Raw genomic sequence first — 22,532 nt, forward strand, 5'->3', positions numbered from 1 at the left:
AGGCCTACGTGCAGAAATCAGGTGGCAGTCACACCCCAGGGGCTTAGAATCTCGCCTGAGCAGTTCGAGGACTCGGACCTGTCGCTCTTATTTTGTCCGCGAACGTGTGTGTGTGTAAATTACCTATTGGTGCTGTACGGTGAAGGAGTTTTACACTCGTGTGTGTGTGTGTGTGTGTGTGTGTATTGTTCTCCAAATCAAACTAACAAAAAAAACTCTGCCCTCACTCGTGCTTCCTCTCACCGTCTCTTTCCCACGTAACGGCAGAGCAAGATATACAGGAATAATGGTGTGGAGATCTGGAAGTCACCCCACTTCAACAACCATATCACCACAGCTCCACCATGGCTATCATTATCATCCCAGCTGACTTTCTTCAAACGTATTGTTTCATCCTACGAAAAAAAAAAAGCGAAACGAAAATCCAGCCATTACGCAATCTATTAATCTTCCTCCAGTCATTCCAGGCGAAACTGTCAGTCACCATTTCGTCTCGTAAAAAGCCTCTGTTCACTATTAAAAGATCTTACCAGTCTAGTGGTAAGTGTCCCACGCACACAACATGATACAGAAATATCTATTACTTCTTTTTTCCATAATCTTTTCGAAATCACCGTGTGCATCTTTCTTCATGACTTGCACATGTGTTTACACGACGTCTTCCCTTCAGTAACCTTATGACACCTATGACAACATTAATTACAGCTGTATCACTTATGTAGGTACCGGGCCGATTGCACCGCGCACCACATCAGCTACAGAAGGTTTATGTAACTATAATTTCCATAATAATCTTCTATGATCTTTACCTTTGTTCCATGGAGAAATTAATATTCGTTTGATTACCTTGTACAAGATACTTTCCCCCAGACTACCACATACATATGCCACAGCTAGTCAAACGATGATTCATATCCACTTCAATTCCTCCTCACCAATTCCCTACTTTCCTCACCTCCTTTGTAATATCTTCGTACACAGGCCCCCCTCACTTTCTTAGTCTGTAACCCACCTGAACTCGACCTAACACATATCATATCCCGACCCAATAATTTGTTAAATATGCCCTTTACAACTCTCATGAGAATCTCACCACGTTTTCATTCCTATCCCTGGTAACAGAAGATATGGTAGAAATAATCATCAACATATGGTCTGATCTGATAAGTCTCACTTTCCTCGTCCGTAGATCACATATTCTGCACATAACCTAACACGTCCTTACGTACCACAAATAAATCCACCATTCCCTTGTGCATACACACCTATGACAAGTCAGTTTAGGTCTTGTATTCACGCTTGAATCTTGGATTACAAAACCACAACCCATATACAACTGACACTCAGTATCTGATACGTCTGGTTTTTACACTTGTATCTGTGATTACTATACCACAACCCATTATAACACAGACTCTGCAAACCACGCGCCTTCCCTGGTGACCTCCACAGTTCTGCCGTCATTCGCAGTCATTATTATGATCTGTATTATGAGAGGTTCCTTTGGCATCATCTCAAGACGTCCTTACCCTCAATCTTACACGAGCCACCAGTAACCATAAAGATAACTTCCAGCCTCCGTTTACTTAGCTCCCCCCTGCCATTAAGGTAACTAATTATCAAAGTGATTATCATTCCGGTCGCTGACATAAATTCCCGATCATTTCTGATACCCTCTCTCACCTCCCTCAACGTTCAAACTTTCCATCTACGTACGAAACTGCCTTCAACTGTGCCCCTGGCGGTTCTGTAGTTCATTCTACATTCTTAATCACATTCACGTCTCCTCGGGTCAGGAAGGAGGCGAGTTCACAACACTTTGTGGTATCATGTGTGTGTGTGTGTGTGTGTGTGTGTGTGTGTGTGTGTGTGTGTGTGTGTGGGCTGCTTTTGTCTCCTGTGCCTGCATGGACTGCCTCATTCAAGGCTGTTCATCTTCAGGATGTTGTAGGATACACTCGGCTTATGCTAAGCATTTAATCATTTTTCTCACAAGATGTGTACAAAACATAACCAAATGATGACGCCACCTCGACACATATGGGCGTTTTGTGATACTTAGCAGTGAGGTTCTCCACGTGATATCAACGCACTTCAGCTCTGTTGTCATCTTGAGCACATACTCTGTGATTCCTGTAATAACCCTTGGTTCCAGGCTTATGTGTTCTGAATATTGAAACCTTTCCATTACTCTGCAGGCGATTCTCTAATAATTCATCACCTGATAATGTAGGTAACCTTGATGCAATTATATCGGGTTGAAGGCAATGGGCAACTCAAAGAATTGCACGACTTAATCAACATATCAAAATCAGTTCTAATCATGAAGTTTGTACGTTCAGAGCATGAGGGAATGTGGCCTCTGCATCTTCTGGTTGTCGTTCGCAAGTTGCCCTATTAGGCAACTGCATCACATTGTGTACCTCATGAAGAAGAAAAGAACAAAAATGCCCTCAGATAGTTTCAAGCATTTTCCGGACATGGAACATGTGAAGAGTCGCCGCTCAGCTCTGTGAACGTAAACTGGTCTGATACAATGATCGAGAACACAGTGACGCGATATGACCTTTGGCACAGGGAGAATAACAGGGAGAAAATGGCATGAAGCCTTGGGCTCTTACCCTCAACGTATCAAGTCAGCTGCAAGATATGTCTCCAAAATCTGAATGTCTAACATCAAAACAATGATGTGTCATGAGGCGGAGGGGCCAATCTCGTACCAAGGCTGGTCCAGGCAGCATTGCCACATGTAACGTCATCACTGGAGCCACATGAACACTCAAAAGATAACGTGACAGTGAACGCAGTCAGTGGGATGACATATCAGCTGATGAGGTGAGGGTTTGACCAAGCGAATGAAACTGGTATGAACCATGTCTTCATATCCCAATCTGACAGCTCACTGGTGAATCATACAAACCACTTGCTATTACTGTGGTCACAGTGGCGCCTACACGGAATGCCACCAAAGTGGGAAACGTCCATGTACAGCAAACGATACCTCGCCCATATTACTCACGTGTCACTGAACTTCAACTGTCTCGTGCGTCTGTCTCCATGAATGAAGCAGTATAGCATGAAATGACACCCTTACCCACCACAGCTGTGCTGAATGATCCCGATGAAATACGTCCAGCCAAGGTCTAAGCTGAACATAAACTCAGTGTTCAAGTGTCTGCACGGCAAGATGACCCACCTAAATGGGTTATGATTGACGGCCATCTCATACTATGGAATATCCTGTGGCCCCCCAAGGGGAACAACGGCTAAATATGAATCAAATGTGATGGATGATTATATATAGTTTTTCTTTCTCTTTTCTTTCTTTTAAACTATTCGCCATTTACCGCGTTAGCGAGGTAGCGTTAAGAACAGAGGACTGGGCCTTTGAGAGAATCTCCTCACCTGGCCCCCTTCTCTGTTCCTTCTTTTGGAAAATTAAAAAGAAAAAAAAGCGAGAGGGGAGGATTTCCAGCCCCCCGTTCCCTTCCCTTTTAGTCGCCTTCTACGACACGCAAGGAATACGTGGGAAGTATTCTTTCTCCCCTATCCCCAGGGATAATATATATATATATATATATATATATATATATATATATATATATATATATATATATATATATATATATATATAATGTATACAGTTTTTTCACCGATGCTATCAATATGAGCTGTCCTTGCACAGGCCACTGCCAACCAAAACAAACTGCCTTGACAGACGCAAAGTACGACTCGTACACGTAGTCTGCGCAGCGGTCATCAACACAGCCGCAGCCGGGAAGTTTACAGATGTGCTCGTTGTCACTGACAGGTCATCAGTACCAACACAGGTTCAGTCTGCCACTGTGACCAACACAGAGAAGCTATCCACGACTCGGTAAAGCTGGTATCATAATGAAGCAGCAGGTACGGTCTGCTGTCAAGCAACATGGAAGTAAGAAGAATATCAGGTTTTGATACTGATGATATAAAGGATGGGGCTAACACTTCTGTAAATAACATCCTTTTACAGAGTTCAAAAAATTTTTCATCCATTTTTCTATACCATGTTTATCTTAGCTACATTAGTGAGTTATCTCTATTCGAACGTACCAAGTGATGACAGTGCAATTATGGCACAAAACGGTACTTACCGAGTCGCGTAAGTTCCCTATCATGGTCAACAATAACTGACACCAAAGTCAGCTGTCATATTTGAATTTGTAATTGTCTTACAGCGTCTCTTAAGTTTCAATAAGTAACGAACATTTGTCCTTATGTGTAATAAAATGAAGACTTACCTATCATTCCCTGTTCTCTACTGTACGATAAACTTAGGATGAACATTTCAAACTATTCGCAAGTAACAAATCGTCATCAATTGATTCTACAATCTACATTCCACGTCGAGCAACAAGCGGCAATAAAATGCTAGGCACAAACACAAGTTTTTCCTCTTTTTGTTTTTGTTTAATTCCTTCCAACTAATATCGCAAATGGTCCAAGCTTGATGGCCGGGTCCTTTATTGGCATTCTCGAAATTGTTGGTGAATTGCGGATGATCACATTATTTCTGTTGTGGATATATTGTGTATGGCTTTGTGTGGATTCCCAGTACTTTCCTAAGAGCCTGGTTACTGACTGGTGTAAGAGGCACAGATCCTGGCCAAGGTTGGCTAACACATGGTAGCTTGGCAGGGGTGGCTTCTGGTCGTCTGTGACACGGCGAAATCGACCAAGTTCTACCAGAAAGCACTGGTTCAGTGTTCATAGAATCACGTCATCTTTAAAGGAGTGGGTAGAACTCGGGGAAATGATACTGGGTTACGAAGGGAAGCAGTGGATGAAGTTCATCCGCGAGGAGAGGAAACGAAACCTGGATATTTGGCAAAAGGAACGAGAGGAATGAGTCAAAATAAGACAGATGGAGGAACCATAGTGCCAGGCTAAGGAATGACGGGGTCACCTGGAACGATAGGAACGGGAACGAACGATTCCAACACGTTTTGAGCTAAACCAACCGAAGGTGGAGAGAGAGAGAGAGAGAGAGAGAGAGAGAGAGAGAGAGAGAGAGAGAGAGAGAGAGAGAGAGAGAGAGAAAGAGAGAACGCTTAGCTTTTCAGCTTCAACGAACCCAGGAAAAAAAGGACGTTTAGCCTTTCAGCTTCAACAGACAACGTCATCACAGTGGATGAAAGATGAGGGAGGCGGACGCAAACCAGCAAACTCATCTTTCAACCGTGATGAAGGCACTTCCACTCATCGCACATCAGAATCAAACACATCTTTTCCCCTGAATATGAGAGAAGATCCCCCTCAAAAACATATTTCAATACAACTCCATCTGTTCATTGTTTTTTTTTGTGATCTGGAATATAATGAACGTAGGTAGGAGAGCTGATCTGCTGTCCGCAGGAGGTCTACCACACCTTTCCTTATCGCCGCCCTTGGTCGCCACATCCTTCCCTACTACCACCACTCCCTCCCTCCCTTACTACCTGATCCACACATCCTTTACCACTCTTGATGCCACATTTTTCTTTTCTACTCCCGGTCTGATGTTCTATGCATACCACCAGCCCCTCAATCACCATTCTCCTACACAGCGTTCTCATCCTTAATTTGAACATTCACAATTGTTTCCCTTACTTCTGAACAACCGCACTACACAAGGTTCCCACCAATCCTCAGGCACTTCACCTTGAGCCATACTTACAGCACACTTAATAATTTAACAAAATAAAAAAAATCAATAACACAATCACTCCATTTCTTTAGACACATCCCATCCACTCCAGCTGCCGCTTTGACCAGTCCTATCCACTCCAGCTGCCGCTTTGACGCACTTCATCGTATTCAAAGGTTTCACAATCTCCTCCCTAATGACCAAACCACGTACCATGACTCTCTCACTGCTCATACCTCCAGGTCCGTAACACCCAACACCTCCCATCCTATCGTCTAACACACTCAACTGTCCACCAGAATACTCTACTCCATCTCCTCTTCACCTCCTCTTTCTCTGTTGCCACTTCTACTCTTTCACGGCAACTCCCATCTGCCCTGTTTTTCAGCTCCTGCATCTTCCACTTGACCTCCCGCCACTTTCTCTTGTACATCAGATTAATCGCACTCCTTCCTTCCTGATAATACCCACACGTCTCTTGCAGATAACACCCACACGTCTCTTGCAGATAACACCCACACGTCTCTTGCAGATAACACCCACACGTCTCTTGCAGATAACACCCACACGTCTCTTGCAGATAACACCCACACGTCTCTTACTGATAATACCCACACTCTTTTTTCTAATACACTAACAATGAAACTTCCTCATCCCACAACTCACTACTCTTTCTCACATGTCCACATCTCAACTTCCACACGTCACACACTTCTCTAGCACATGGAAGCACTGCTTCCCTAAATTTCTCCTATCCCTCGCCATATTTCCTTGTTACGTTTACTCTCGTCTTTTACCAATCTTCCCTCATTCTCAAATCGCAATTGCCCGCGAGGAAGATAACCATGAGAGAATGTTGAAAGACCAGGTACCTGTACTATGAACTGTGCACAATTATTTTTTGATGCAAAAGAAACATCACTATGCAAGGCATCCGACCCACACTAGACAATGTGATATTGTAATTGCCTGAATACGCCTGGGTTACAAGTATATGTGGCAAGTGGCAACAGAACCATGATGCTAAAGACTCAAAGTGCCAACTCTGTTCTGCACCTGATGAACGCACACTAGGACACTATATCAGCGAAACCCCTAAAATTCAGAAGGTTTCAGACCTCAAGACTTACTGTTTCAACAGCTTCGCGATTCATTTACAACAGTAATATCCTTGAAATCGCCATGCCCTGAGTTATAACCTCAAGTAATCATGCCCAGCGCAAGAATATTTTATCTTGTGTGTAATGTACCTTGAATTTTCTGCATAACTGTTAGTGTTAACAATGTGTCCAGTACCGGCACAATCTATAGCTGTATATCCAATATGTAATGTATCCTTGACCTTTTAGGTTGCTATCAGTGTTAACAACTGTGCACTACATTGTGTCCTGTTTCAAATACACACCCATACTCAGTGTATATTTGTCTGTGAACATAATGCAACTGTGAATTGTTTCTCCACTGAACCCCGAATTATTATCAATTTCAACAAGTTATTCAGTATATGTGTGATTTATACAGGGTGAGCCAAAGTCACTGTGCACGCTTGCCTTCAGAGAAACACTGAAGTGACACTGCGTTAGGAAGGAAGGGGAGGAGGTTGAGAGGAGGGGAGAGGTCGGTCGACGGATATGTCAAAAGCATACATATAAAGGTACATATCTAAACGTACAGAGATCCCAGAAATATAATATGATTGTGAGGTATGGGCTACAGATAAGGTTGTACGGAGGAGAGTGGATGTGTTGGAAATGAAGTTGAGGACAATATGTGGTGTGAGGTGGTTTGATCGAGTAAGCAATGAAATGGTTAGAGGGATGTGTGGTAATAAAAAGAGTGTGGTAGAGAAAGCAGAAGAGGGTGTACTGAAACGGTTTTGGACATATGGAGAGAATGAGTGAGGAGAGATCGACAAAGAGGATATATGTGTCACAGGTGGATGGAACAATGAGAAGCGGGAGACCAAATTGGAGGTGGAAGGATGGAGTGAAAAAGCTTTTAAGCGATCGAAGCCTGAACATACAAGAGGGTGAGGGGCGTGCAAGGGAGAAATTGAGCTGGAAGGACGTGGTATACTGGGGTTCACGTGCCGTCAATGTACTGAACCAGGGCATATGAAACGTCTTTGCCAAACCATGGAAAGGTTTGTAGGGTCTGGGTTCGGACAGGAAGCTGTGGTTTGTGTACATTACACAAGACAGCTAGAGAATGGACGTGAGTGGATGTGGCCTCTCTTCGTCTGTTCCTGGTGCTCCCTCGCTAACGCGGGAAACTACAATGCGATCAAGTATATTCACATTATTCGCCATTTTCCGCGTTAGTGAGGTAGCGTTAAGAACAGAGGACTGGGCCTTTGCGGGAATATCCTCACCTGGCCCCCTTCTCTGTTCCTTCTTTTGGAAAATTTAAAAACGAGAGGGGAAGATTTCAAACCCCCACTTCCTCCCCTTTTAGTCGCCTTCTACGACACGCAGGGAACACATGGGAAGTATTCTTTTTCCCCCATCCCCAGGGATAACGATCAAGTATATATATATATATATATATATATATATATATATATATATATATATATATATATATATATATTCCGAATTAATTCAATGCCATTTCTCCTTCCTATATTATTCATTTCTTTTCCCGTCCAAACTAACGTCCACTTGCTTCCCCTCCCGCGCCACCCACTTCTATACGTGGAAAAGAAATTGAAGTGTAATTATTTTCCCTGTTGTTTTGAACGGGGCATTTACTCGATCAACTCATTTCTCACACGAACAGCAGCTACGCTTGGTATATGTGTATCATGAGGCGTGAGTGAGAGCCAGGTTAATGAGGGAAGGACCTGTTTCATAAGTCAAGCGTCGACTCGAGCCACTGAACAAGTTTTTATGCATTTCATTAAAAGTCAGAACTGAGAGGGTAGTTAGTTCCTCTTCCGTAGAATGAGCACAACATGGGAGGTGAGGTGTAACGTTAGATGATTTGAGAAGATTAGGGACTCTCTCTCTCTCTCTCTCTCTCTCTCTCTCTCTCTCTCTCTCTCTCTCTCTCTCTCTCTCTCCATATCTATCTATTTCTCTTTCTCTTTCTCCAAATTTCTCACTCTCTTAAGTCTCTCTTTGACGTGTATATATGTCATGTATAATCAATCCAGGACCAACTTCTATGACATAGCCCTTGTACGTATTACCCAGAACCTTTCTAGAGTGCTCCTGCAGCCCAGTGCTGCGCTACTTCCACTAACAGGGAAACGATGATGCCCCATCACACACTGCAAGAAAACTAATGACTACATTATGAGAAACAACCTTACACCTCACAATTACCTGCTTCAGTCAACCACTGTAGTTTCCAAGTGGTAAGGTTGTAAACTTCAACACAACGTGAACTACATCGGTATGACTATTGCATCACACAATCCACTTTTAACACTTCATCTTCAAAACGGAGGCGCTAAACTACATATTCCCCCACAACATAACGTGAATCTCACACGTCAGCACCTTACAGAAAACGTGATAATACTGAAACATTGCCACGATCCTATCAAGAGTACAGATAACAGAACTGATGCATGAAAGAGAATTTAATCCCTACATAAATCATTACAGTACAGGAAAAGCTAGAACTCTACAAATGTTCTCCACCGCATCCCAGAAGATCCCACTCTCTAGTCACCAGACTTTTCATCATATATATCACCGCTTTCATACGTAATTCATTTGTGATTCAATCCCGATTTGTTTAGTACATTATGTTGTATCATTCACCGTCAATTTGACAAGATGGGCAGCTTTCGTGGGCCCTGAAACGTCCCGTGTATTTCAAGAATAAAGTGAAAATAAACATAGGTTATTAAATTCACACTTTATATGATAAATCAGAACGTGTTGTGAGCGAAATTGAAAAACCTAATAGAACTCTACTACCGCAAAATATGCATTGGTCTTTAGCAAATGGTGCATTGGAGAAATCATTCTGCTTGCCTACACACACACAAACACACATACAAACATATATATATATATATATATATATATATATATATATATATATATATATATATATATATATATATATCCTTTCGTACCTTATCGTCATTTCTCGCCTTATCGAGTAACGCCAGGAAAAGACGAAATAAAGCCACATCCTCCCATATCCATTCTCAAGCTGTCATGTGGTGTAGTGTAGTGTACCGAACCACATCCAGGCCCCACAGACCTTTCCACGATTTAACCCAAACATTTACATGCCCTGGTTCAGTCCATTGAAAGCCTGTCGACCTCAGTGTACCACATCGTTCCAATTCACTCTATCCCTTCCATGCCTTTGATCCTACAGCATGTCAAGCCCCAATCGCTCAAAATCTTTTTCACTCCATCCTTCCACCACCAATTTGGTCTCCCACTTTTCCTTCTTCCCTCCACCTTTGACACATATATCCTCTTTGTCAACCTTTCCTTACTCATTCTCTCCATATGTCCGAACTATTTCAACACACCCTCTCTCGCTCTCTCAGCCACAATCTTTTTATTACCAAACATATCTCTTACCCTTTCAATTACTTACTCGATCAAACCACCTCATCACATACTACCTTCAAGTATTTCATTTCCAACAAATCCACCCTCCTCCGCACAACCCTTGCAACCATAATATTGTTGGAACCACTATTCCTTCAAACATACCCATTTTTGCTCTACGAGATAACGTTCTCTCTTTCCACACATTCTTCGTCGCTCATAGAACCTTCGCCCTCTACCCCACCCTATGACTCACCTCCGCTTCCAAGGTTCCATTCGCTGCCAAGTCCACTCCCAGATATCTAAACCATTTCCCTGCCTCCAACTTTTCTCCATTCAAACTCACACTCTAACTAACCTGTCCCTCATTTCTACTAAACCTAATGACCTAGCATTTATTTACATTCACTCAACTTTCCCCTCTCACTTACTCTTCCAAACTCAGATGCCAACTTCTGCAGTTTCTCACTCGAATCGACCACCAGTGTTGTATCATCAGCAAACAACAACTGACAAACTTCCCTCACCCTATCATTACCCAGAGACTGCATACTCGCTCCTGTCTCCAGGACTCTCGCATTCACATCCTTCTCCATCATTAAATATATATATATATATATATATATATATATATATATATATATATATATATATATATATATGTGTGTGTGTGTGTGTGTGTGTGTGTGTGTGTGTATCTTATTATATGTTTCTTGTAATTATCTATTTCCACAGTACGAGAAGGGAGTTTAACACTCGTGTTCCCTCCTTAGTAACATTCTCTTCTATCATGCAACTTCTTACGTTCGTGTATGCTGTCTGCACTAACCATATCTTCAGTCATGCTGTTCCGTCCACCACTCTGGCCCTATAGAAGTATATCTTTACATCTCTTTAACAGGTCTTTTGATTGATTTCATGTTATGTCCTCCAGCTGTTTTACCCTCATCTCCCGAAGAACTGTTCACTGTCCATGTCGTCGATCAGCTGTGAAAACTTAAGGGTTGTGATCAGGTCCACCCTACACTCTTCTCTCTTCCAAGGTGAGCAAATTTCAGATTCTCCCTTTTCCCTATAACTCATTTCCTTGAACTCTGGTATCATCTTTGTTGCCCTCCTCTGGGTCTTCTATATTAGCTTCTTTGCCATATAATTGAAGGCTATTTGATATCTGCCAGAAGACAGCTTGTCTCCTTAACTATTCCCCTAATGTGCGACTCTGAGAATAGGTTAGGGATGACGTCAACTCCCAAATCCTTCTCACACACAGACTCCTAAAGCTTATTTCATGTCAGGTAATACTCATACTGAGGGAGTATTTCATGTCAGGTAATACTCATACTGAGGGAGTATTTCATGTCAGGTAATACTCATACTGAGGGAGTATTTCATGTCAGGTAATACTCATACTGAGGGAGTATTTCATGTCAGGTAATACTCATACTGAGGGAGTATTTCATGTCAGGTAATACTCATACTGAGGGAGTATTTCATGTCAGGTAATACTCATACTGAGGGAGTATTTCATGTCAGGTAATACTCATACTGAGGGAGTATTTCATGTCAGGTAATACTCATACTGAGGGAGTATTTCATGTCAGGTAATACTCATACTGAGGGAGTATTTCATGTCAGGTAATACTCATACTGAGGGAGTATTTCATGTCAGGTAATACTCATACTGAGGGAGTATTTCATGTCAGGTAATACTCATACTGAGGGAGTATTTCATGTCAGGTAATACTCATACTGAGGGAGTATTTCATGTCAGGTAATACTCATACTGAGGGAGTATTTCATGTCAGGTAATACTCATACTGAGGGAGTATTTCATGTCAGGTAATACTCATACTGAGGGAGTATTTCATGTCAGGTAATACTCATACTGAGGGAGTATTTCATGTCAGGTAATACTCATACTGAGGGAGTATTTCATGTCAGGTAATACTCATACTGAGGGAGTATTTCATGTCAGGTAATACTCATACTGAGGGAGTATTTCATGTCAGGTAATACTCATACTGAGGGAGTATTTCATGTCAGGTAATACTCATACTGAGGGAGTATTTCGCTCTGTCCCATCCTCACCGCTTGAGAGCAACTGCTTGGGGTAGAGTCCCATTAGCCACGTATCACATCGTTCTTGAAGCCTGTTTAGGTCCCATCGTAAGCGGATGCAACCCTCTTAGCTATTATAGTCCCTCATGAGCTTTGCATTATCAGCAAAGTATATTCAGGTGGGAGTCCATACCTTCAGCCAGGTCACTTAAATGAATCAAGATGTGTGTGTGTGTGTGTGTGTGTGTGTGTGTGTGTGTGTGTGTGTGTGTGTGTGTGTGTGTGTGTGTGTGTGTGTGTGTGTGTGTGTGTGTGTGTGTGTGTGTGTGTGTGTAAGGTCAAACAGTGACTCAATTCACTCATGCCTATCGTTATTTCATGCCCGATGCGGTTAAGTGACGGTGGTCAACTACGTATCAGGCTAATCTTCTTATCTCTTTCTCCATACTCAGCCGTACTAAGCTGATATGGTCGACCACGACTAACGTCTCCATTAACACGTCCATCTCCGCACAGAGAATTACCCCCCGCGCCATCTGATCGCGAATCCGTCATTCCTTAGTCGTCATCCAAGACAGAGCTAAACAAATCACCCAGTGCATCTGTCCCGTTTTCTTGGTTTTCCCTCGTACTCTCCTTCTTTGGACCTTAGGTGGCTTCTACCACCTCCTCTGCCGCACCTCCTCCTATGAGCTGAGCGCCTTAGCAGGCTCATGCCCACAACATTCAAGCGATTTCCTCACACATCATGATCTTCCTCACACCTTCATTATCATCATTTTCTTATTCTATCTTTCCTCCTTATTCCTACCATACTACATTAGCTATCCCTATCACCACTTCAAAACTGTCAGCCTATTCTAACCTGCAGACATGATGGTACCTCACCCATGCGCTGTGTTCAACAGCTGGTGTAATACGCAGGATATATGCGCAGACTATACGCAACGAAGCGTCGCTTTATCTCATACATCAAGTCTTCCCTCTCATACACCTTTGTAACCTTCTGGCAAATCAATCTTATTTCGTCCTGAAATCTAATTAATCATAGAAAAAGAAGAAATATTGTTTTCATTAGAAAATAAAACTTTGCATAATTCCACAGACAATAGCCTACGGTGTACAAAATCATAGAAGACATTCTATGTTTTCTAAGAGTCTAAAATTCTTAAAGAAATATACATATCTCCAGGCGTGAAGCCAAGGGAAAAACTCTCCAAACACTTTACCCACTTAGGAAGCACCATCTACACACCACCTAAAATCAACTTAACGCAATCGGTCGAGTCGACTGAATGATAATAATATGAAATATACATTTTGTGTTCATTTGTGAACGTATATAGCACTCTAGCTTCAGAGCTTTCAAAACAGTCTAAGAATACAATTAAGATTCTACAGCATGAACGACAATCTTTTTCCTGACTGACTCACTAGGATGGAAACTAAGAATCAAAATCTTGGAGTAGACGTTAACGTTGGTGCTTGTGACGCCTTCACGGGCAAAAATAGCATTAGATTCTTGAGCATACGTAACACTATCTTTATGTCGCTTAACCATGATATCTATAACCTCACCGGTTTGACCAATGTGAAATTGGTCACAGCCTTTACAGGGGATATTGTACACACGAACCTTCTGAGAAGCTACATAAATTCTGACAAGATTGTCTCAAACCGTGTGATTACTGAAAAAAGATAATTATTTAGATAACCATGGTTTATTACATGATACAGGTACATATTCTCCTTTTAGACGTGCTCCTACAAAAACAATGAACAGCTAGTTTAATAAGAAAATCTATACAGTTGTTTACAGATAATGATGCACTGATTAATTAATTTTTCTCCTTTGATTTATTCCTTGCCCTGCGTGTATGGTTTGATTGAGACTCATAATCCAGGAAACCCTATAAGACCATTAGTTTCCTCAGTGGGTTCTGCAACAACATACATTGCCAAAATGGCTCCTCACTATTCTCGATCCATTAATTGGCACAGTATTGATCTTGTTCTTATATCACAAAACATCATTGATATAGCAGACAAACTCAGTAACTTATAGATTTTAGCTTATCAGTTTTGATGCTGTCATTATTCATCACAAGTCCCTATTAATGATTTATTGGAGTTTGGTGGCGGAATAGCTAGTGAAACATACTGTATACCATTGCCTACAAGTACCATTTCAGATCTAATCAAACTATGTGTTAAAGATTGTAAGTTTCTGTTCAATGACAGTTTCATTACACAGCAGGTTGCTGTGGGATATCCTCTCTCATCCTTCTTAAGTAAATTGCTAAGCGGAATTTTCAGAAACCCCGATATTCTATATCTTACCTTGAATGATATTCTTTGTTTATGGCCTACTTTCAGTGCACCCACAAATGTCTGTTTAGCTATTCATTACTGCTCTTCTCAACACAATAAAATGATTAGTTCTGTGTTTTCATCAATGTTTCTTAGAGCATATCTAAATGTCCAGAATTCATTGATAATAAACTCTGCAATATCTTCGTTTTATATCAACTGACTTCTATTTCTTTCACGTATCTTCCCTGATTATATGATTATTGCACGAAAGTGTTTCATTTCCCATGTACTCATAGAAATGGCAACCCCTTCCTCCCGCGCGCGAGGCAGCACGAGGAAAAGAGAGCAAAGGCCACATTTGTTCACACTCAGTCTCTAGCTGTCATGTATAATGCACCGAAACCACAGCTCCCTTTTCACTTCCAGGCCCCAGAAAACCTTCCATAGTTTATCCAAGACGCTTCACATGCCCTGGTTCAATCCAATGACAGCACGTCGACCTTCAATTCACTCTATTCCTTGCACGTCTTTCACCCACCTGTATGTTCAAGTCCCGATCGCTCAAAATATTTTTCACTCCATCCTTCCACCTCCAATTGGGTCTCCCCCTTCTCCTTGTTCCCTTCACCTCTGACACACATATATCCTCTTTGTCAATCTCTCCTCAGTGAATGTCGGTTTGCGGCAGGGGTGCGTGATGCCTCCGTGGCTGTTTAATTTGTTTATGGATGGGGTTGTTAGGGAGGCGAATGAAAGAGTTTTGGAGAGAGGGGCAAGTATGCAGTATGTTGTGAATGAAAAGGCTTGGGAAATGAGTCAGTTGTTGTTCGCTGATGGTACAATGCTGGCGGCTGATTCGGGTGAGAAACTGCAGAAGTTGGTGACTGAGTTTGGTAAAGTGTGTGAAAGAAGAATGTTGAAAGTAAATGTGAATAAGAGAAAGGTTCGTAGGTTCAGTAGGGTTGAGGGACAAGTTAACTGGGAGGTAAGTATGAAAGGAGAAAAACTGGAGGAAGTGAAGTTTTAGATATCTGGGAGTAGATTTGGCAGCGGATGGAACCATGGAAGCGTGAGTCACAGGGTGAGGGAGGGGACGAAGGTTTTGGAAGCTTTGAAGAATGTGTGGAAGACGAGAACGTTATCTCAGAGAGGATAAACGGGTATGTTGAAAGGAATAGTCGTTCCAACAATGTTATACGATTGCGGGGCGTGGGCGATAGATAGAGTTGTGCGGAGGAGGGTGGATTTGTTGAAATTGAAATGCTTGAGGACAATATGTGGTGCGAGTTGTTTGATCGAGTAAGTAATAAAAGGGTAAGAGAAATGTGTGGTAATAAAAAGAGTGTGGTTGAGAGAGCAGAAGACGGTGTATTGATATGGCTTGGTCACATGGAGAAAATGTGTGAGGATATATATATATATATATATATATATATATATATATATATATATATATATATATATATATATATATATATAATTCAATTGCCTTGATCCGAACATTCAGTTGGCCGTGTTGTCTCAGCCAAGTGGCATGAATTCCCAGCGGTTGTGGTGCCTCCGACGACCTACAACTCGTGAACGGGAGATCTCAGGTTAGGTACGAGGTTAACGTTGTGGTGAGGAGTGATGGCAGAGTCGGGAGGACCAGTGTGTGTGTGTGTACATACTCATATCTGAGTATATCAAGCTCAAAAATATCCTTTATAAAAAAAGAAAAACATAGAAAAAGGAAAGCTTCACTTTCTCAGGTTCCAACGTGCAAAAACTCCCTACATATATTAAGTTATGAGGATAAGTCTTCCCAATAACCTTTTATCAAACAAAAAGGAGAAAAGTCTGACCTTATGATGGTTAGGTCAGCACAAAGCTGAAGGTAAAGTAGTCATACTGGATAAGCTTCGACATTAAGAATTTTGTCTGGGAAATTTATGAACGAGAAACAAAACTTCCTCTCTCTTCATGCTTTCACATATCCAATCCATGAATGATGACCACACTCGGATATTCATCCCATGGCCGTGAAGACACTCAGATATTCAGTCCGTGACTCGAAGTCACTCAGGTATTCATCACTTAGATATTCACTTGAAACAATAAAAGGTCAACCATCTCGTGGTGACGCCAAAAAATGTTAATTGCAAATAGGCAACTATGGGAATGAACGGGAACTGGCAAGGTATTTATAGAAGTGGGCGAGGGAGACCTGACCAGTCTGCTGCCCCTCACCCTCAGAGGCTACCGAGCACCACATATTCTCCATCTTATGATGATGAATCGTCAGGTAAGAGAAACAAAGTCTTCAAAAGTGTTGCAACGGCACATGTGAGCATGGAAGACACTCAAGTGTGAGCTTACTTTGTTTTTCTTTCTGACCAAACACAACAGCAGCATGTTTGACCACTATTCTTGGTAAGTGACTTGCGGTCATGTCTTAGCAAGGTACGCAAATGCAGGCCGGTCGTTCACGTATTAACGTATCTTGTATATAATCATGAGAACAAAGGAGACGCAAGGCATAATGTTATCTTCGTAGCACAGTGTGTAAACGTAGCAGTGTTCATTGGACTGCACGTCACCATAAGTACTATTTCAATCCTTTGCACATAATTGCTCTCAGGGAACTTGCAGGGGAATGAGGCGTTCAGATATACTGCTCGCCCAAATGCGGCTGACTAGTGTCAGTTTCATGATTGAGAAAGTGCAAACCCTACATAGCAATAACCAAACACACTAACACCTGCTCCTAAAATAGATAACGAGTATTTTTGTAAACTGTGGAGAATCTTAAACTCATGAGACCACCTCATGAATCAGTACCATCCTTGTACTTTTACCAAGGTTCAACTCTGCATAAGGTAGTGAGTGTTGTATAAATGAACAAATGAACAAGTCTTTGGAATGGGATTCGTTAATGTGGAATGTATTTTTTCTTCAACTGATTTCCAATGCTAATCAGTCAAGTTGGTAGGGACGAAAAATTAAGTCTATAATACACCGGCGCTCTGCATACTACATTCACATGTAAACGGAGCTCCCCAAACACGTCCATCCCATTTCCACTCTCCTAGCTTCATTTTGTCTCGCACTATCATTTTTTTTTCAAACTCATCTGGTATCTCCACACACAGGCTAATTTTCTGTAATGATTTCCCTTCACACCTCATTTACTTTCATAACTTATTTCACAAACATATTTTCCATTCTTCAATACCCTCCACCAACTTTTACATTCGCCTCCATCAAAAAAGGTGATAACTGAATACTCCACCAAACACACACTCCGCACGTTCACGTCCAACAACATATCCAACAAAATTCATTCATTCCTGCTGACCCCATCAACCACTTACCCTTTTCCTTAAAGTATTTACTCCAAATAAGAACATTTATAACTTGGTTATGGGCCTTTTATTTTTTACCAAAATGTAATAATGCAGAGTATCAATTCTTGTACATATTACATACCATCGCCTTCTATGGGGAAGTATTGGTACAGGATACATTATGTGAGTGAATGCTGAATATGATATGTTTAGATGAAACTGATCACTTACATTCCTTTCGTATCCTAGTCTTTTTGAAATAAACGAGACAGTAACTTAACAAATGGCTTACATTTCAGACGTCAATTCTTTTTCGCTTGATATTAATGAATCATATCATTACAGATTTTGGTTGTCGTCTTGGGCATGGCGGGATTAGCGCTTGCCAGTCCACTTCCAGGTTCATCCAAACGGTCAGACCCACAGAAATATACACCACCATCAGATTGGGGAACATATAACACCAGGGTAAATCCACAGATATATATACCACCCTTAGGTCGGAGGCCAGATAGCACCAAAGCAAAACCAAAGATATATATACCACCCTCAGGTCAGAGGGCAACTAACACCAAAGTAAAACCACATATATTCATACCACCCTCAGGAAGGAGGCCAGTTAACACCGAAGTAAGACCAAAGATTAATATACCATTCTTAGGTCAGAGGGCAGGCAACACCAAAGTAAAGCCACAGATAAATAAACCACCCTCAAGTCAGAGGGCAGACAACACCAAAGTAAAGCCACGGATAAATATACCAACATCAGGTCAGAGGGCAGACGACATCAAAGTAAAGCCACAGACAAATGTACCAGCCTCAGGTCAGAACCCAAATAACGTTCGGACATCAGCCTTCAGGAGTACTTCTTCATCAGAAGAAAAACCAGACTACAGTAGAAGGCAGAGGAACGAGGCAAAGGTGTCTCTTGCAACTGGGATTGCTAAAGCTATTGGAAAATTCCTACCAAACTTGGGCAAAGCTCTGGTCAACAACAAGACCTCGGGGCTGGAGAAGATGAACGCCATCACCCTGTCCTTTCTCCCCATGACCCGCCAGATCATCAACGTCAGGGGCAAAGCGTCGAAAAACTACAACGCCAGGTACTACCTGCAGCAGCAGGAAGCGGCGGAAGTATTTGTGCCAGGGCTTTTGAAGCTTGTGTCTGACATGGTGTTGTCGATTCCACCTCCTACGACACAACCTCCCTTCCAGATTCCCAACTTTAATATCCCGTACAATGAAACCGGCTACACTCCAGAAGTCGTCATCCCTGAAGTTACCATTCCGGCCAACAGATTTGCCCCAGAGATTAAGATTCCCGCAGTCAGGATCTAGTGACGGAGCTCCTCTTCTGATACAAACATTGTTACCTACATTGACAGACTACTAGAATATAAGTAAATAGTAAAATGAATTAAGTTATTAAGTAATTAAACTGTGAAGCCCTTCTCGTCTTTGTTATTTCCCCATTATCACACACATAAGTTGGTTAATATCATTATTATAGGAATGCAATGCCAAACCATCTGCCAGCATATAAAGAAATCACTCATAAAAACACAATTAACTGATGTAATCAGTGTCGACCGGCTGATGGCCAAGATCCACCATAGTATGACAGTCTTCCAGTCAACACAGTTTCTTAACAGGAGAATCATTACAAATTTGTTCTTAGGGATACAAGCAGTACAGAAAGCGACAGTACCATCCCAACACCACAACCACCCAAGCAATATCAGTCAGTGGATCAGTCAGAACTATTATCAAGCGAACTTTTGCTTAGGGAAAAAATCAAAGACGAGCCCACGTTAGATTTGTGGATCATTTAGAAGAATATGTTTAATAATGGTACTTGGATGGATTAGCCAGTATCAAGGGACGTGTGTCTTTTAAAAATGACAAACAATTGAGGTAGATTTACATTCTTATAAAAAACATTTCTGATAAAAGAATATATATATATATATATATATATATATATATATATATATATATATATATATATATATATATATATATATATATATATATCAAAAATACATAAGGAGCGAGTGTATATAGATGCAGATAAAACGGAGAGGAAAAGGAAAATGCAAAGTGTCAAGAGCTTTCGTAAGACTACATCATCAGGAATGAGTACATTTACAATGAACCAGAATATAATACACCAGCCGACACTGGACGGAGCCAACAAGTGAATTAAGAAACAGGTGAAGGCATCATGGCACAGGTCACCCTCGACGACCTCTCAAGTTACAAACTCAGGTTAACCTATGTTCTGGGAAACATATTTCATCTCATTTCTACATATAAAGCTATCTCATTTATCATACAAATAAATATTTTGATTCATAGTGGTTTTTCTACTATGTTTGGTTTTATAAGAAACGATTCACCAATATATCCATCCATTAGTGAGCTATTGTATGTAATAACCTTAATATTGCTTTAGTCAATTTGACGACCAATGTCTATGCAGAGGGCAAATATATTGCATTAGATTCTTGAACATACCTAACACTATTTTCATGTTGCTTAACCCTTGTATCAAGACCGTCACCAGTTTTACCAATGTGAAATTGGTCACAACCTTTACAGGGGATATTGTACACACAACCCTTCTGATAAGATTGTCTCTAACCGTGTGATTACTGAATGAAGATAATTATTTAGATAAATTGTATGGTTTTATTAGAGGATAAAGGTATATATACCCTCCTGTTGTCTTCTTGTATGGCTTGATTACGACTCCCAATCCAGGACACCCTATAAGATCTACAGTTTCTTCAGTGGGTTTTGTAACAACAGAGATTGTCAAAATGGCTCGCCAGTATTCTCGATCCATTAATTGGTAGAATATCTTGTTCCCCTTATCAAAAACAATATTGATCTAACTTCATTCTATAGATTTAAGCTCATAAGTTTTGATGTTGTCATAATTCATCAAAGTCTCTAGTCATAATTGGAGTCTGTGGCGGAATAGCTAGAGAAACATGCTATACACCATTGCCTACAAGAAACATCTCAGATCTAATCAAACTTTGTGTTAAAGATTGTAAGTTTCTGTTCAATGACAGTTTCATTATACAGCAGGTTGGTATGGGAAATCCTCTCTCATTCCTCTCTCATCCCTCATAAGTAAATTTCTACGGGGAATTTTTAAAACACCCGACATCTTATATCTTATCTTGTAAGATATTCTTAGTTTGTGGCCTATTTTCCGTGCACCCACAAATGTCTGTTCAGATATTCATTACTGCTCTTCTTAACACAATAAAGAAAATTGTTCTGTGTTTTCATCAATGTTTCCTAAAGTATTTCCAAAATGTAGTGCGGGATTGATTGATAATAAACTTGTAATATCTGTGACATTAGCTACTGTTCTATTTCTTTCTTATATCTCCCCTGATGATATTTTTAGTAACACGAAAGCGCGCTTGGGAACATATGGTGTTTCATTTCCCCGTGGATGAAGGCAGCAAGTATGAATATATACATGTGTATATATGTATGTATGTGTATGTATATGTACGAATACGTTGATATGTATATGTATGAATATGTCCGTGTATGGGCGTATATATATATACATATCTTTCTTTTTTCTTTCATACTATTCGCCATTTCCCGCATTAGCGAGGTTGCGTTAAGAACAGAGGACTGGACCTTTGAGGGAATATCCTCACCTGGCCCCCTTCTCTGTCCCTTCGTTTGGAAAATTAAAAAAAAAAAACCGAGAGGGGAGGATTTCCAGCCCCCCGCTCCCTTCCCTTTTAGTCGCCTTCTACGACACGCAGGGAATACGTTGGAAATATTCTTTCTCCCCTATCCCCAGGGATATATATATATATATATATATATATATATATATATATATATATATATATATATATATATATATATATATGTATGTATGTGTGTGTGTGTGTGTGTGTGTGTGTGTGTGTGTGTGTGTGTGTGTGTATGAGTGGTTGGGCCATTCTTCATCTGTTCATTTGCACTGCCTCGCGGATAAGTATAATAAAATAATATATATATATATATATATATATATATATATATATATATATATATATATATATATATATATATATATATATATATATATGGTTGCGATGCGTGGGCTATAGATAAGAGTTGTGCGGAGGAGGGTGGATGTGCTGGAAATGAGATGTTTGAGGACAATATGTGGTGTTAGGTGGTTTGACCGAGTAAGTAATGAAATGGTAAGAGAGACGTGTGGTAATAAAAAGAGTGTGGTTGAGAGAGCAGAAGAGGGTGAACTGAAATGCTTTGGTCATATGGAGAGAATGAGTGAGGAAAGATTGACAAAGAGGATATATGTGTCACAGGTGGAGGGAACGAGGAGAAGTGGGAGACCAAACTGGAGGTGGAAAGATGGAGTGAAACAGATTCTGAGTGATCGGGGCCTGAACATGCAGGAGGGTGAAAGGCGTGCAAGGAATAGAGTGAATTGGAACGATGTGGTATACCGGGGACGACGCGATGTCAATGGATTGAACCAGGGCACGTGAAGCGTCTGGAGTAAACCATGGAAAGTTTTGTGGGGCCTGGATATGGAAAGGGAGCTGTGGTTTCGGTGCATTATACATGACAACTAGAGACTGAGTGTGAACGAATTTG

General features: G+C 41.0%; 2 protein-coding genes across 8 annotated transcripts in view; one reads left to right on the plus strand and one right to left on the minus strand.

The window, feature by feature from the left end:
• The window catches only part of LOC139766508 (uncharacterized), a 1,237,960-nt gene that overhangs the window by 510,468 nt on the left and 704,960 nt on the right, over positions 1 to 22,532 (minus strand). The window lies entirely within an intron of this gene.
• LOC139764532 (uncharacterized) lies at positions 16,789 to 19,328 on the plus strand. Its single transcript, XM_071691234.1, has 2 exons — positions 16,789 to 16,843; positions 18,231 to 19,328. The coding sequence occupies exons 1-2, from the start codon at positions 16,826 to 16,828 to the stop codon at positions 19,221 to 19,223; spliced, it is 1,011 nt and encodes a 336-aa protein (XP_071547335.1). The 5' UTR covers positions 16,789 to 16,825; the 3' UTR covers positions 19,224 to 19,328.

This window comes from Panulirus ornatus, chromosome 4 (assembly GCF_036320965.1).
Source record: "Panulirus ornatus isolate Po-2019 chromosome 4, ASM3632096v1, whole genome shotgun sequence".
Classification (NCBI taxonomy): domain Eukaryota; kingdom Metazoa; phylum Arthropoda; class Malacostraca; order Decapoda; family Palinuridae; genus Panulirus; species Panulirus ornatus.